This window comes from Capsicum annuum, chromosome 1 (genome assembly GCF_002878395.1).
Source record: "Capsicum annuum cultivar UCD-10X-F1 chromosome 1, UCD10Xv1.1, whole genome shotgun sequence".
Lineage (NCBI taxonomy): Eukaryota > Viridiplantae > Streptophyta > Magnoliopsida > Solanales > Solanaceae > Capsicum > Capsicum annuum.
In genome coordinates this window covers 44916874-44932597 of record NC_061111.1, presented here as the reverse complement: position 1 = coordinate 44932597, position 15724 = coordinate 44916874, and the positions used below count along the sequence as shown (strand labels likewise).

Sequence of the window (15724 nt, the reverse complement as noted above, 5' to 3'; positions counted from 1 at the left end):
GGTCGGACACCACAAGGGTCTGTTTTGTGCAGTGCATTTCTGCAAGAGGTTTTTCCACAGCTAGATCCTGTGAACTCCTACTCACTTGATTTACCAGAAACGAAAAAAAAACATATAATTCTATTAAAACAAAACATCTGACCTTTATTTAAAAAAAACATAAATGAATACAGTCAACAAGTTCCATAATCCATTGATAGTCTAACTGTAATGGATCCTCTGAATATTAATTATTGAAACTCAGTGCTCCAACTTCTCAAATTATTCTTTCTTTCCAGTTATGAGAGATTGCAGTCAAATAAGCTTAAACAATCTTGAGTTGATAATAGAAGAACAAACATATTAGATTAAGCAGCAGGTTACTCTTATTATAACAGATGCAGTATCTTATAACTAGTGCAATTTTCTCCAACTCAAATGTGATAAGAAATTCTCACCGTTAGAGGAAAGTGATTCTACCTAAATGGTTGAAATAGCAAAACAACACTACTGGCCATTCATCATTGTAATAAACTCAAAATAGTCGAGGGTTTAGGATGTGGTTAAGTGATCAATGAAGTTTGTGTGAAATCTTGGATACCACAGTAAGTGTTGAAAATATGTATCAGAAATAAATTAGAAACAGATATTTTTAGTAGATTTTAATTATTAGAGTTTAGGAATAAGTTGTTACTTTATTATTTGAATAGTAATTAACAATCCCAATTTAAATTGGAGTGTAATTAGAAATTTAGCTATAAATATATGTTTTGAGTTGTTAATAAAATAATTCCCTTTGACAATACTATTGCCGTATTTTATTTTTCTCCAATTCTTTCTTTGTTATTTCTCCAATTTCAAAGCTAAAAACCAACAATTGGTATCAAGAGCTAATTTCTTGAGGGATCTATGAGAGATGAATTCTGAAAATAACTTTTCCCAAATAGCTCCTCCTATCTTTGATGGTGAGAATTATCATCTTTGGACGATAAGAATGGAGATTTATCTTGAGGCTTTAGATCTTTGGGAGACCGTGGAGGAGGATTATGATGTTGTTCTGCTGCCTAATAATCCCACGGTAGCCCAGATCAAAAGCCAAAAGGAAAAGAAAATCAGAAAATCAAAGGCAAAAGCAACTTTGTTTGCTAGTCTGTCTCAAATAATTTTCATGAGAATTATGGCCTTTAAATCACCAAAAGAAATTTGGGATTCTCTGAAGGAAGAATGTACTGGAGATGAAAGAATACGAGGCATGAAGGTGTTGAATCTAATCAGGGAATTTGAATTGCAAAAGATGAAGGAATCTAAGACCGTCAAAGAGTACTCAGACCGTCTTCTTGGCATTGTTAACAAGGTAAGATTGCTTGGCACAAAATTTAAAGATTCGAGAATTGTTGAAAAAATTCTTGTTACAGTGCCTGAAAGATACGAAGTATTAATAACTACCTTGGAAAATACAAAAAACCTATCCAAGATTACCTTGGCAGCATTGTTAAATACGTTGCAGGCGCAAGAGCAAAGGAGGCTTATGAGTCAGGATGGTATGATTGAAGGAGCTTTGGCAGCTAACCACAAGACTCAAAGCAAGAGTAATAATTCAAGAAAAAATTACCCACCTTGCCAGCACTATGGCAAAATAGGTCATCCTCCATTTAAATGTTGGAAGAGACCAGATGCACAATGCAAGATTTGCAATCAACTTGGCCATGAAGTTGTGATTTGCAAAAACAAATCTCGAAAATATGAAACAAATGCCCAAGTCACCAAAGAAGAAGAAGAAGAAGATCACTTATTTGTGACAACATATTCTTTAACCAAGAAATCTGATTTTTGGATGATTGACAGTGGTTGCACAAACCACATGACATATGACAAGACTCTCTTTAAAGAGTTTCTACCTTTAAAAAATAAGAAAATCTGAATTGAGAATGGTGATTATATTCCTGCAGAAGTAAAAGGGAGTGTTGTAATCAAAGCAATTTCAGAAGATGCACACAAGTCATGCAAGAACAAAGATGAATTGACATATTTATTCAAAAGGTCAAATTCAGCCGAAGCCGAGATAATTTCTGATCCAAGGAGGAGTGTTGAAAATATGTCTCAGAAATAAAGTAGGAATAGATTATGTGACTTAGGAATAAGTTATCCCTTTATTATTTGAATAAGAATTAGTTATCCCAATTTAAATAGGAGTGTAGTTAGAAATTTAGCTATAAATATATATTTTGAGTTATTAATAAAATGATTCCCTTTGACAATACTATTGTCGTATTTTATTTTTCTCCAACTCTTTCTCTGTTATTTCTTCAATTTCAAAGATAAAAACCAACAGTAAGGATCCTGGTGGGAAAAAAATTCAAGTGATTGGTTTCCATCAGCCTAAGCCTACATGGGAAGAGTTACCAGATAGATGTGCACTGGTGGGAGATAGCAGGTACCTAATTCAAGCTAGCCAGACCACCATTATCCAAAAAATGAAAAAAAAAATCTAAAATAGCTTCACTTTCCAAAAGTCCAGCAAGGCTACCTAACCAAGAGTTGAAATTGGCCAACTATTCTGGCTTCAAAACATGAACTTATTAAACTCGAATATATCTTTACCATGTCACCAACAAAAATGAGAAAGAAAGGATGTAGATCTTAAGATGGAAGAGCAATGAAACAAACAAATAATGAAAGCATATATAAAGCCTTCCTTGGTTGTCTGAGATAGAGAAAAAAAAGCATATATAAAGCTGAAGGGCAAACATTATGGACAAAAAGTGCTAGGTTGCCATACTCTGACTCGTGCATTATCCACAAGTGATAAGAGGAATAATCTTCAGTATTGGTCAATCTTATTCTGATCCTGCGAAAACGGTATACAATGTTCCACCTCATAGCCAATAGATAAAGATACCTCCTGTCCTGGCAGCTCTTGGCCCTTATATAAGACCTCCTTAATACATCTTCAAGGTGTTCCAATGGCTCTCGGGTTTTCGGATACCTCTTAATTTTGTTGTTCTACAGAATACAGAGAAGAAGAAAACAGCCATTTTGAGAGTAAAAAAAATTCTTCTTGTTTATTCATTCACATCTGAGAATATAAATAAACAAAAGGCTCTTATTCTATTTCTAACTAGGAAACTAATAAAATCTTATTCTACCTTCAACTAGGATACTAATAAAATCTTATTTTATCTCAACTAAATAACTGAATTTCAGAAATAAAATTAATAAACTAAAAAAAAATAACAGCAAATAACTCAATACTTCAACACTCTTCCTTAATAAAATCATCATAGTTTGACACATCATCGCAATCATCCATCCCATCATCTTTGTCATTCTGATCTTCATGAAATGTGAGGTCTGAATTGGAATTATTTTTATTGCCAGAGTCTGGAGATCTGGATGTGGTCCCAACTACAGTATGTGAATTATCCTTAGCTATAGCCTCCTTATTGTTTTGAAGCTTTTGAGGATTTTCTTGAGAAGTGATTTGTTTGATTCAACGTCCATTATAGCATAGCAATTTTAAATTTTTCCAGAATAAAAAATAAAATCATCATCGTTGTGCTTGGTGGTCACAATAACTTGCTCACATTGACTACTTCGATAAACTTGTTCAGAATTTGAGTTCCAACTCAAAGAAAAACTTTTTTTTATCATTTCAACCCTAATCACTTCTTGGCTGCTAGAATCAGAAACAACATATTTTTTATCTTTAAATAGTAACATATAATCTTTTTCTAGCATTTGACCAACACTCAAAAGATTTTGGTCAAGATCAGGTACCAACAAAACATCTTGAATAAACTTAGTACCTTTGGGAGCTTCAATTGCCACAGTTCATTTACCAATAATCTCCAACTTAGTTTTATCAGCCAACTTGACACTACCTTCGGTAGATTCCAACTTCGTAAAATATTCTTGTTTGCTGGTCATGTGTTGAGTGCAACCACTATCCATTAACCATGTGTTTTCATTATTCAATCTTATTGCTGCCATCACCATAAACAGAAACCCCTCCTGTTCTTTAACTTTTGAAATATTGGTTTTTTGAGTTTGTTGGTTGTTCTCCTTTTTCACTCTGCAAAACCTTTCAATATGACCAAGCTTATTGCAATATCTACACCAGAGAGGTGGTTTCTTTCCCTTAAACCAATAATCATCCTCTTTATGATTGGTTTTCAATACTTGCATGGAGGAAAGTTTTCTCTATTCTTACTAGAATTAGTAGAAGTTTCTGGGATTTCACCTTCCTCTTGCACTTGCATCTTCCCTTTGAACTTGGCTTGAAGAGCAGTTTCAGTAGCTTCTTCTAGCCTCAAGGATCTTCTCTGCTCTTGATCTTGAAGAGCATGTACAAGTTCTGAAGGTGACGGTTTTGTGAGATCCTTCGAATCTTCGAGTGAGGAGATCTTTGCTTCAAATCTTTTCGGCAAAATCACAAGAACTTTTTCCATGATTCTTGAATCTGTAAGCTCTTCTCCCATAAGTTTGATTTGATTTACAACCTTCATCAACTTGTTGGAGAATTCTTCAATAGTTTTTGAATCCTTCATTTTGAGAATTTCAAACTCTCTTCTCAGATTTATCACATTTATTTGCCTAATCTTGTCACTTCCATGAAATTATTCTTTCAACTTGTCTCAAGCCTCCTTTGCAGTCTCATTCGCCATAACTCTAGCGAAAATTACTTCTGAAAGTGTTGATTGTATGCAAGAGAGAGCTTTAAAGTTTTTTGAAACCTCTTCTCTGTGATTCTTAATTTGTGTCATAGTTGGATTATTAGGCAAAGGATTTACCTCTCCTCCAACCTCTACCACTTCCCACAGATCATATGCTCACAAGTATGTTCTCATCTTGAGAGCCCAAACTAGATAATTCTCACCAGAAAAAATTGGGGGTGAAGGAATTGGGAAATTGCTGAAAGCCATAACAGTAATGACTTTTTACGCAGGGTTATTTTTGGGGATCTTCTCTCTCACAGATTCCTCAAGAAATTGGCTCTTGATACCAATTGTTGTTCTACAGAATACAGAGAAGAAGAAAACAGTCGCTTTGAGGGTAAAAAAAAAATCTTCTTGTATTCATTTACATCTGAGAATATAAATAGACAAAAGACTTCTATTCTATTTCTAATTAGGAAACTAATAAAATTCTATTCTATCTCCAACTAGGATACTAATAAAATTCTATTCTATCTCAACTAAATAACTGAATTTCAGAAATAAAATTACTAAACTAAAAAAGAAAATAACATCAAATAACTCAATACTTCTGCAAGTTCAATAATCTTGAGTTGGTCCAATAAGTTCCCAATTAACTTAAGATGTTGTGCAAACTTCCTGCAATTTGTCTTGTGCATCCGGGCAGTGGTAGCAGCTTTGACAATCATCCCAATTAGTCTCACTTAAGCCTATCAAACGGGCTGGGTTGACCCGACCCAATCCAGCCCGAACCGGCCTATTTAATGAAACCGGACCGGTTTGACCCGGCCCGATAAGCCCAAGGGCTTTAAGGATCGAGTCCCGAGCTGATTTTTTTATTTTGGGCTCGGTTAACCCAGACCCAACCCGGTTGGGGCCCGCCGATTAACCGATCCGGCCCGGTTTTAATTTTTTTAAAATTTTATTTTGGATTTTGGGCTAAACTAGCCGTTGGCCCAGCGGCTATATAGCCATTTTTGGGTCCAAACGGCTAGTTTGGGCCCATTAATTAAAAAAAAATTACTTTTAAAATTATTTTTTAACCCCAAAAAATTTTCTATAAATACCCTATACCTTCAAATCATTTTTCACACAAGTTTTAATTCTCTCAAATCTCATTCTCTCTCAAATCTGAATTCTCAATTCTCAAATATTCTATAAATTTAATTTCCTAAAGTGCTCACTTTAATTTTAATTTTGCGATTACAAAGTACAAGTGAAAGTTTCTAAAGTTGCAACCTTCGGATACTTCCAAAATTTGGTATTGTCGTTCCATCTCTTACGTTTAATTTTTATTTAGTGTATTAATTGTTGAATATTTAATTTTATTATATTTGTGTATTTTGATTTTTTTTAGTTTAATTTATATTATGGATAAATTAAGAAACTTCGCTACTAAAGGTGTTAAAAAATTTTGTCCCGAAAGCGGTAGTGGTAGTAAAAAATGAATTACTAGCGGTAGAGGTAGTTCAAGTAGTAGATATACCCGTGTGCCTCCGACACCGCTTAGTCAACCTTTTGAGGAAGAAGTAGGTGTACCTTTAGGTGTAGATGCTCACAATATGGATTATGTAGAAGCTCAGGAAAATTAAGGTATAGAAGAAGAAATAAAGTAGATGCGGTTAATTTAGACGAAGATGATGAAAATATTGGTGAAACACCCGCAGTAGGAAATAATTACGTTAGATCTGAATCGGATAATCTCCCTTCCCATCCTCCCTGTGCCCCAAGAGCTCGTAAAACAACTAGTATTGCATGACAATTTTTTGAATGTCTATCAGATACTGAGGTGCAATGTAATATTTGTCAACAAATATATAAGCATAAAAGCGGAGGCAAGCAAGGGGGTACGGGTACGTTAATGAGACATATAGGTGATGCTCACGAAAGAGAGTTAAATATTGCACGAGGTGGTGGGGATGTTGGTGGGCCAACACAAACTAGAATGGACCCAGCAACCTGCCAGGTAACGAAGAAGTATAATAAATTTAGGAACGGAGAAGAAATAGCTAAAATGGTAGTTGTGGGTTGTTTGTCTTTTAGTTTTCCTTCTTCTGAAGCCTTTATTCATTATATTCAAGGAATTTATAATCCTATGTTTAATGGTATTCCTAGAAATACTTGTCGATCTGATATTTTTAGACTTCATTCACAATATTATTTTTATTTATCAACATTGTTAAAAAATATTCAATGTAGATTGTCCCTAACTTCGGATCTTGGTCGTGCTGTAAATAAAAATGATTATTTAATCGTTACTTGTCACTGGATGGATAGTAATTTTGTGATGCAAAAATGTATTCTTGCTTTTTTATATGATGAAGATCGTAAACATACTAGAGATTTTATTACTGATTCTATTGTTAAAGTTACCGGATTTTATGGTATCGAAAATAAAATCTTATGTATTGTTTTTTATAATGCTTCTAACAACAAGACTGCTATAAAAAATTAAAATCTAAGCTATCTCCGTCGTTGCCTGAAATTTTTCATATTAAATGTGCATGTCACATATATAATTTAATTGTAAAAGATGGTCTTGGGTTTTTTGACCTTTGAAAAAATCCGTCTTGTTATTGATTTTATTCAAGGAAATAATCAAAGAAAAAAAAATAGAGAATTTAAAGTTAAATGTCAATAAAATGAAATTGCACCGATATTGATGCTTGAGGAAATTGATATTAGATGAAATTCTACGTATGATTTTTTAAAAACTTGTTATAAATATAGAGTTCCTATTACACTAGCTTTTAACCAACATTGCGGTTCATTTGCTGATTCTGCTGATTGCATGCTACATGATTCTGATTAGGTTGTAATTAATGATCTTGTTAAGTTTTTAGAAAAATTTTATGTAGCTACGGTTGAATTTTTTGGTGCTTATTATCCTACTGTTTGTAATATTTTGGCATATATAGCCGATATTTCTGGTTTACTCAAAAAATATAAAAATAAAGAAGATTATAAAGAAGCTGTTGGTGCTATGTTTACTAAATTTAAAAAATATTTTTTTTCCAATTTCTCCTATTTACTTGGTTGGTGCTATGCTAAATCTGTGCATGAAATATAATACTATGTGCTACTTTAGTACTATTATTTATGCTAACTTAGAAATAAATACTAACAATGATTTTGAACAAGTACAACCTGATTTGTGGACGGCTATGGGTGATGAGAATGAATACATAGAAAAACTATATAATCACTATGCTAATTTATTTGATTTAGCCGTACCTACAAATATCACTCCAACTGTCGTTCCTCATCCTCCCGAGGAGCCATCATCTTCTAAAAGGCCGGCACATAGTGATTTTCCTGATTCCTTTATAATTTACCTTATTGGAACAGTGTTGATGACAAAGCTTACACATCAACTTATCGGGGAGAGCTGAAATATTATCTTCGGTCGCCGCCAGAGGATCGCAGACGACGGATCAACACGTTGGATTAGTGGAGGAGTAATGAAACACTTAACACCTGATCCAACCCGGCCCACAACCCGAATAATTTTAACGGGCCGGTTCCGGATTGACCCGGCCTGGCCCACTTAACGACCTTAGTCTCACTGCATATATGCCAGTAAGTTGGGCGATATTTGCAACTTCACCAAAATGATCCAATGAAGCCATATGTAAACTCAAGATTATTCTCTCAAATCACTCTCATTTTCAATTCAATGCGAAGCACATCTCCACATCAACAGAATGACCTATGACAATAGCAATTCGATCAAAATTTTTCACAAAAGATAAAACTTTCTCCATCAGATCTTTTAATCCAGAAAAATCGAATGCATTAGCCTCTCTTTTTCATCTGCAGCGGAAGTAACAATAAGAACAAGTCAACAAAATCATCTAAACACTGAAATGCAACTGCCACATAAAAAAAATCGATTCAATGAAAGAAATTTTGTTAAATTACCTGAGGACAACTGAGGTTCAGAGAACCATCCAAAAATGATAGTTTTATGGCAATTGGCTTTACGTTGATCATCATATGCCCTAGTCTTCAAGTTACCTATTTCCTCTATTCAAGATATACAAATTATTAGAATTTCATAAGGATTAATAAAGATACTCTTTCCTTCTCACATCCATTTGTCAAATTATACTGGATATGTTATTGTTAGTTGTTTTCTCTATCAACGAAAAAATAGAAAAGTTACTCTATGAAGCAGACTCTGAATATAATTTGGATTTTTCAATACACAAATTAAGGAATCAACATACTCTTTTCAATTCCTAATATAATTACTCACGAGTACTACATAATTAAAATACAACACCTTGACAACAAAGACCATTCATACTTATTCCCCCACTTGGTTCATGAATCACTCAACTCTAATGGATCGTTTGTTGTGAGGTATAAGTTACATTATCAAATAAAAAATTACTCAATAATTGTAAAAAAAAAAAAAAAAAAAAAAAAAAGAAAAAAAAAAAATAAAACCTGTATTAGTTCCACCAAAGTAAAATTAATCGAAGAAATAAATTGATTCCTTTCTCAATCTTGGATCTTAACAGCAAAAAAAAAAATAGAAAAAGTTACTCTATGAAGTAGACTCTGAATGTCGTTTGCACTTAACAATACACAAATTAAGGAATTAACATACTCTTCTTAACTCCTAATATAATTTCTTATGACTACTATGTAATTAAAATACAATACCTTGATAGGAGTTTCACACCAAAGACCATTCAAGCCTATTCTCACCTTGACAAGAGTTTCACACCAAAGACCATTCACATCTATTCTCCCACTTAGTTCATGAATCACTCAACTATCAGGGGTCGTTTGGTGAAGTACAAGTTAATAGCTAAGTTTTGAAAAAGAATATAAACATTTAGTTTAACATTCTATTTTCTTTTATAACCGTTATATCACAGTCGGTTTGTGTTCACTTCAACTATTTGCATGGGTACCACCCACCAGCATAAGGTACCTGCTACTTCCCACCAGCACGGTTATTAGGTAACTCTGTCCACCATGACTTGAACAAATAGAAATCCTTGCTATCTATCAACTCTATTTGGGACTAATGTTATTGTTACTACTATTTATTTCTCTTCGACTTGGGCATAGTAAACAGTGTCACAGTTTCAAGCCATGGGAACATCTCTTACATAAATGCAATATACGATTACGTACAATACACCAAACTTACATAGAGGGAGTTTTAGTTTATCAATATTTTTTTTTTTGCACATAGGAACAATCATACAACTCAGAATCATGGCATAAAATGCGAATAATCAAAAGAGAATGGAAGTAAAACACCAGGGACCTTGACTGAAAGATTTATACTTAGCACGCCTAACCACCTTCCCATATGCCATAGTGTGTGTTTGTTCGTTCAAAAATCAAACTATTTTTCACTAATACATGGACCTGCTAATTTTCACTAATTACATGGGCACCTCCTACCAGTATAAGGTACCTGCTAATTTTCAGCAAAATAATTACTTGGTAACTCTGTCCAATAATACTTAAATAAATGGGAATCCTCGCTATCTATCAGCTCTATTTTGGTTTTAAGTGTTAGTTCATCCAGCTACCCTTTTTTTGCACATAGAAAACAATAATACAACTCGATCATAGCACAATATAACTAACAATGTGAATAATCATAATGAACATACCATTTACTTTGACTAATGATTTATACTTGGAATGCTTAACCACCTTCCCACCATCCGTCATAAGTCCCTTTGTTCTTTCGTTCAACAAAAATCAAACTATTTTTTTTCACTAATACATCAAAATAAACAACAACAATATAGAAATTAGTACAACAAAAAAAATAAAAATTAGAACTATTTTATGGAAGAGTGGGCTCCGATGAATGAATTTGGGGATTTTTAGAAAAAAAAAACTCTGAAAGTCCAAAAAGATTGAATATGATCACTTTTCTCCGAGCCTAAACTAATAAAAAACATCAAAATCTGCACTTCCTCTACAAGGATCATTTATGCTTAACCTTTTTAAAATAAAGACAATGTAACTAAAAAGAACTCTAGCACTCACCATTATTGTAGTGGACGAAACCATCACCTAGTGGTAACTCTGAAGTTCATCCTCTCCCTACTAGCTGAAGTAGCATTTCCTAATTAAAATCCAGTGGATCACCACCCTGCAACAAAAAGGATCAACTCATGCCAATGATCCAAACAGATAATATCTGAATATTCATTATAATCAGTTCAACTGCCCTACTTTCTTAAGACATTTTAAATGTGCACGTACATGTAAATTGCAGTTTGAATTTAGAGTTGTTAAGTATTGTGAGGTGAAACTCCAGTGTTGAATTTGAATTCGAAAGAAAAGGAAAGAGAAAAAGAGATTAGGAAAGATCGAGAAACAAATAATAATAAGAACAAAGATAAATAGTATCAGTGGAAGATCTTTTATTAGGTAAATTGACTATTTTACCCTTGGTCATTCCTTTGGTGACTCTTCAATATAGTAGAAAGCAGAAAAATAAGGTTTTAACAACAACATCCCATTTAATGTACTGAAAACAAATGACTAACATCTTATTAATTAGAAATAATCTTTACTTTTATTAAGAGAAAATGGACTATTACCCCCCAACCTTTAGTCAAAATCTCAACTACACACTCAACCGTTAAAAGTGACCTATTACCCCCCTGAACTATTTTAAAATGAAATTATTACCCTTCCCCCCAACGCTGACATGGCAAGAGAGTGTGTTTCACTCTTTTTTAAAGAAAGTGAGAACAAAAATAATTTATTAAGAATTTATTTTTAATATTTCTTTAAATAAATATATAGAATTTTAATTATTTTTTTTCTTTCTTCTTCTTCTTCATTTCTTCTTCTTCTTCTTCCATTCTTCAATTTTTCTTCTTCTTCTCCTTCAATGGCATCCAAGAACTCATCAATGACATTTCTTCTTCTTCCATTCTTCTTCTTCAAATTTTCTTCTTCTTCTTCAATGGCATCCAAGAACTCATTAATGACATTTCTTCTTCTTCCATTCTTCTTCTTCTTCTTCTTCTTCTTCTTCTTCTTCTTCTTCTTCTTCAATGGCATCCAAGAAATCATCAATGACATTTCTTCTTCAATGGCATCCAAGACCTCGAATTACGTGAGACTGTTGAATCAATTTAGATTGAGAAATTTGAATTAATTTCTGTGTTAGAATCATTCCTTAGCTCCCAAAAATTGATTGACGTTGAAATTGTTGAAATTCATCAAAAAAAATAAAGTTGCTGAAATTTTAAATTTTTCGGCATCGTCACTGTCCAACGGCGTTTCACCATTGAAACTCCACCATTGAAGGCGGCGACATTTTGGGAAAATCAAATATTTTTTCAGGCATTAATTGTTGATTTGATTTTGATAAGATTACCTATCGTGTGAATTCCATATGATTCATTATGCCATTGAAGAAGGAGAAGGAGGCATATGACGTGGAATTAAATTTTTATAGTAAAAAAAGTAATATGGCATGGAATTGTGTGGCATTACACGTGGCAGCGCGTGCATCACACCCACATTTCAAATGACTGGTTGTCAGTTTTCAAGGGGAGGATAATAATTCCACTTTAAAATAGTTCGGGGGGTAATAATTTCATTTTAAAATAGCTCAGGGGGTAATAGGTCACCTTTAAAGGTTGAGTGTGTAGTTGGGATTTCGACTAAAGGTTGGGGGGTAATAGACCATTTTTTCCTTTTATTAATAATCATTTTAATATGTGAAGTTAAAGGATATGTGTTGGTTTAAAAATATACATAAAAATGACTAATATGCAAGAAGAAGAAAAAGACAACTCTAAATTATTACAATATTTTTTTTCTGTATATATATTTAAGATGTCTTATTAAAATTTGGCTTTAGGCACTAATTTTATTAAGACGTCCTTGGAAAGAACAACCCAACATTCAGGCAATTAAAAATTCCTTCACTTAACTCTGAAAATCTCTGAACTAACATAAACCGATAGCACCAAAAAAAAATCATGAATTCAAGTTTCATGATCCGATAATGCAAAAATAAGCAAGGTCATAGTGAATCAATAAGTATAGATCACAACTCGTTCGGGATGAATCTACCACTTTCAGGCAATTACATGCGGGATGTTCAGTACCGGTTCTTATAGTACTGTTCAGGGAGTCGATAAGCTGATTCCTGTATATTTGCCAAGTTGCCCACTTATTCCGAAAAGTAAAAAATAAGCCACATCGTCTGTCAAAGATCTCTCTACCTACTTTGTAAGCCCTACCAATTTCTAGGCAAAAGTCACTACTGCATTTCTTTTCGATTCGATGACACATAAGGGTGTACGTAGGTTGGGTTGGTTTGTTTTTTATTAAAAAAAAAAATCAATCATGTTGATTTATTAAAACTATAAACCAAATCAAATCAACATAAAATTAGTTTTTTCGGTTTAGATTTTAATCGATTTTTTTGATTTTTTTTATATTTTTTAATTTTTACAATTATATTGTGATCGAAAACTAGATCAAATATGTTTTCACTCATGTGCTAATGAAAAATCATAATTATAAAAAAATGAGGAGCGGAAAACTCTCTTGAAACTAAAAAGTGAGATGAAGAGTAAAAAGTTTAGGTTTTAAGTTTATATTGGATTTTCGGTCATTTATTAGCAACTAATGGACAAATATTACAACTTAAAAGGTCCAAATCTAAATATATATCTACATCTACTTTCAAATTATTGAAAATTACTGAAAGTAGTTGAAAAAATATTTAAAAAGTAGATTATAATTAACATTTTATGTATAAAAAACTTGGAATATATATTATATCGGTTTGATTCGGGTTCGGTTTGACTTTTTTTTTTGTTAACACTAAACCAAACCAAGAATAGTCGATTTTTTTTTCTAACGCCAAACCAATCAAACCAAACCAAAAGTCGGATTTTTTCTCGGTTTGATCTGTACACCTCTAATGACACATGTAGGGTCTAAAAAGTCGTTCCATATGAAAGAGTTCTTTGTATATTTTGTTCTTTAAGAAATTTAGAATCCAAATATAAAAATATGAGTAAATTCTAGAATTCTACATAATATATATATATATATATATATAAACATTTCACCGATCTAACATAGTATATTTCAGCGAAGTGGTGTGAGTTGACACCTTTTGAATACACTTTGCGCCATCACTGACACGACGATGAAATTTTTTATATAGTATGAGGAATAATTTCATGGACTTTTTGGATTTTGGGTTTGGTCGATAGTACTTGTATTTCTTACGCTTCTAAAATACTAACAATACTTTCTTTCGAATTAAATACAAAAAAATATGATAGAATCGACAACCTCTACCCCAATCAACCTCACAACTTTATAAACTCATGAAATAGTTATTTGAGCCTCCACCAACACATGCAACAATCATTCAGTAAGTTTTGCCTCCTGGCTATTTCGTTTAATAATATCACATAGTTTTGATGTTTTGCTTATTTAATTTACAGAAAGAAATTATCGTTTAACAAACACAAAATAAAGTTGAACTAGATAGCCACAAACTAACCAACAACCTCATCATTCAACAATCCTATTACATTATGTTACAACGCTAACGTCAACAACAAGAGCACATATTATCCTATGTTGTCATTTCAGAGATGAACAGAGGGTCTTGAACACAAAATTTACCATATCAAATTTCAACATTGCATCAGACTTCCAGGTCGTTTATTAAAGTGGTTTCCAGTGTTATGTCACTCAAAATTCATTAATGAAATTCATTATTGCAACTATGAATAAAACGGATGTGTACTCCCTATGAATTGCAACTAGCGAATTAAAAAAATAGTGAATATGAGTTCGTTTAGCAGCTATGAATAAAAAATGTAAAGATTTGTAATAATATAGAAAAACTGATGTGTCACGTCATCCTCTCCATCCTTCACTTGTGAACTTACACTCCATATGTTATTGTAGTGTAAAACAAATGTATTATGTTTCACAAATGTTATAACAATATTTTATTGTTTCACAAATGTTATAACAATATGTTTTAGATTATAAATTTTAAAAATATTTATTTTTTCTAAAAGCTCTGTATATACTCAAATTATGTTTAGTGAATTGAAATGGTATTATTGTCATAGGTCTACTCATTATTGAATTTTTACCTATCTAATTTATATTAAAATACTTACACCTGTATCTTACTAAGCTCAATAAAGCAAATTATTCGTTACTCTAGCAACTTTAATAATCAACTTTACAAGTCCGAGTGTTGGTTTGTTTTTGGTGAGTTCGGAGCTAAAGGGATATTTTTTTAGATTTAGGAGTTAAAACAAATAGTACTTTAATTTATGTTACAAAATGGATAATTTGTCCATTTGTGGACAAATTATATTTAATGGTGTTTGTTGACGTTTGGGATGAAAAAATTATTAATATGATTTGCTCAAAACTGGGCGAACAACATTTCATTAACTTTTTTTGTAATGTGAATTGCCTGAAGAGATTAACTGAGAGATTTCTGAAATATTCTTATATAGTAAATGTTTTGTCATTTCAGTACAACTTTTCACTTATAAATGTGTTATTGTTAATTCACTCCATTTTATCTCATTCACCTATTATATTATTCTATTAATATTATCTCTTCTGGGCTTTGAGAATCCCTTCATAATTATGTCTCAATAATTCGAAATGTCTTTATTTTTAATTGAACCGGATGTATGTAAATACAATAAATATTATAAAATGAAAATATCAAGGACTCAAAGAAAATCGCGTCAATAATTGAGATTGAAAATATTGATGTCTTGACTTACAGAAGAAGAGGTTTAAAAACTATTGTTTGCAATTTTTACGAAGTTGAAGTTATGAAGTGTGCAACATATTGACTTCTTATATTGAATAGATTTTTCATTCAAAAAATATTATACTTTCTCCGTTTCAAAAATAATGATCTACTTTTCATTTTTATTGATTTCAAAAAAATGAACTCTTTTCTTTTTTTGATAACATTTCTATTTTAAAATTTCACGTGGCATATTTAAGACCACAAGATTAAAGAGTATCTTACCACA

General features: G+C 32.2%; 2 protein-coding genes across 2 annotated transcripts in view; one reads left to right on the top strand and one right to left on the bottom strand.

Annotated features, from left to right (window-relative positions):
• Positions 1 to 457, bottom strand: part of LOC107874032 (protein transport protein Sec61 subunit alpha-like) — a 10288-nt gene extending 9831 nt beyond the window's left edge. Inside the window, exon 1 of the mRNA XM_047396461.1 lies at positions 143 to 457. The gene's annotated coding sequence lies outside the window, so the exon portion shown is untranslated. The remainder of the gene's footprint in view (positions 1 to 142) is intronic.
• A 516-nt stretch (positions 458 to 973) lies between these two features.
• On the top strand, positions 974 to 1900 carry LOC107842420. The gene is made up of 2 exons (XM_016686294.2): positions 974 to 1333; positions 1487 to 1900. Exons 1-2 carry the CDS (start codon positions 974 to 976, stop codon positions 1898 to 1900), a joined length of 774 nt encoding a protein of 257 aa, XP_016541780.2.
• The last annotated feature ends 13824 nt before the right edge of the window (positions 1901 to 15724 follow it).

Coding starts and splice junctions, on each gene's coding strand:
- LOC107842420 (XM_016686294.2), top strand. CDS start 974: ATGGAGATTTATCTTGAGGCTTTAGATCTTTGGGAGACCGTGGAGGAG. Junction 1,334..1,486: donor TTCTTGGCATTGTTAACAAG/GTAAGATTGCTT, acceptor AATACGTTGCAG/GCGCAAGAGCAAAGGAGGCT.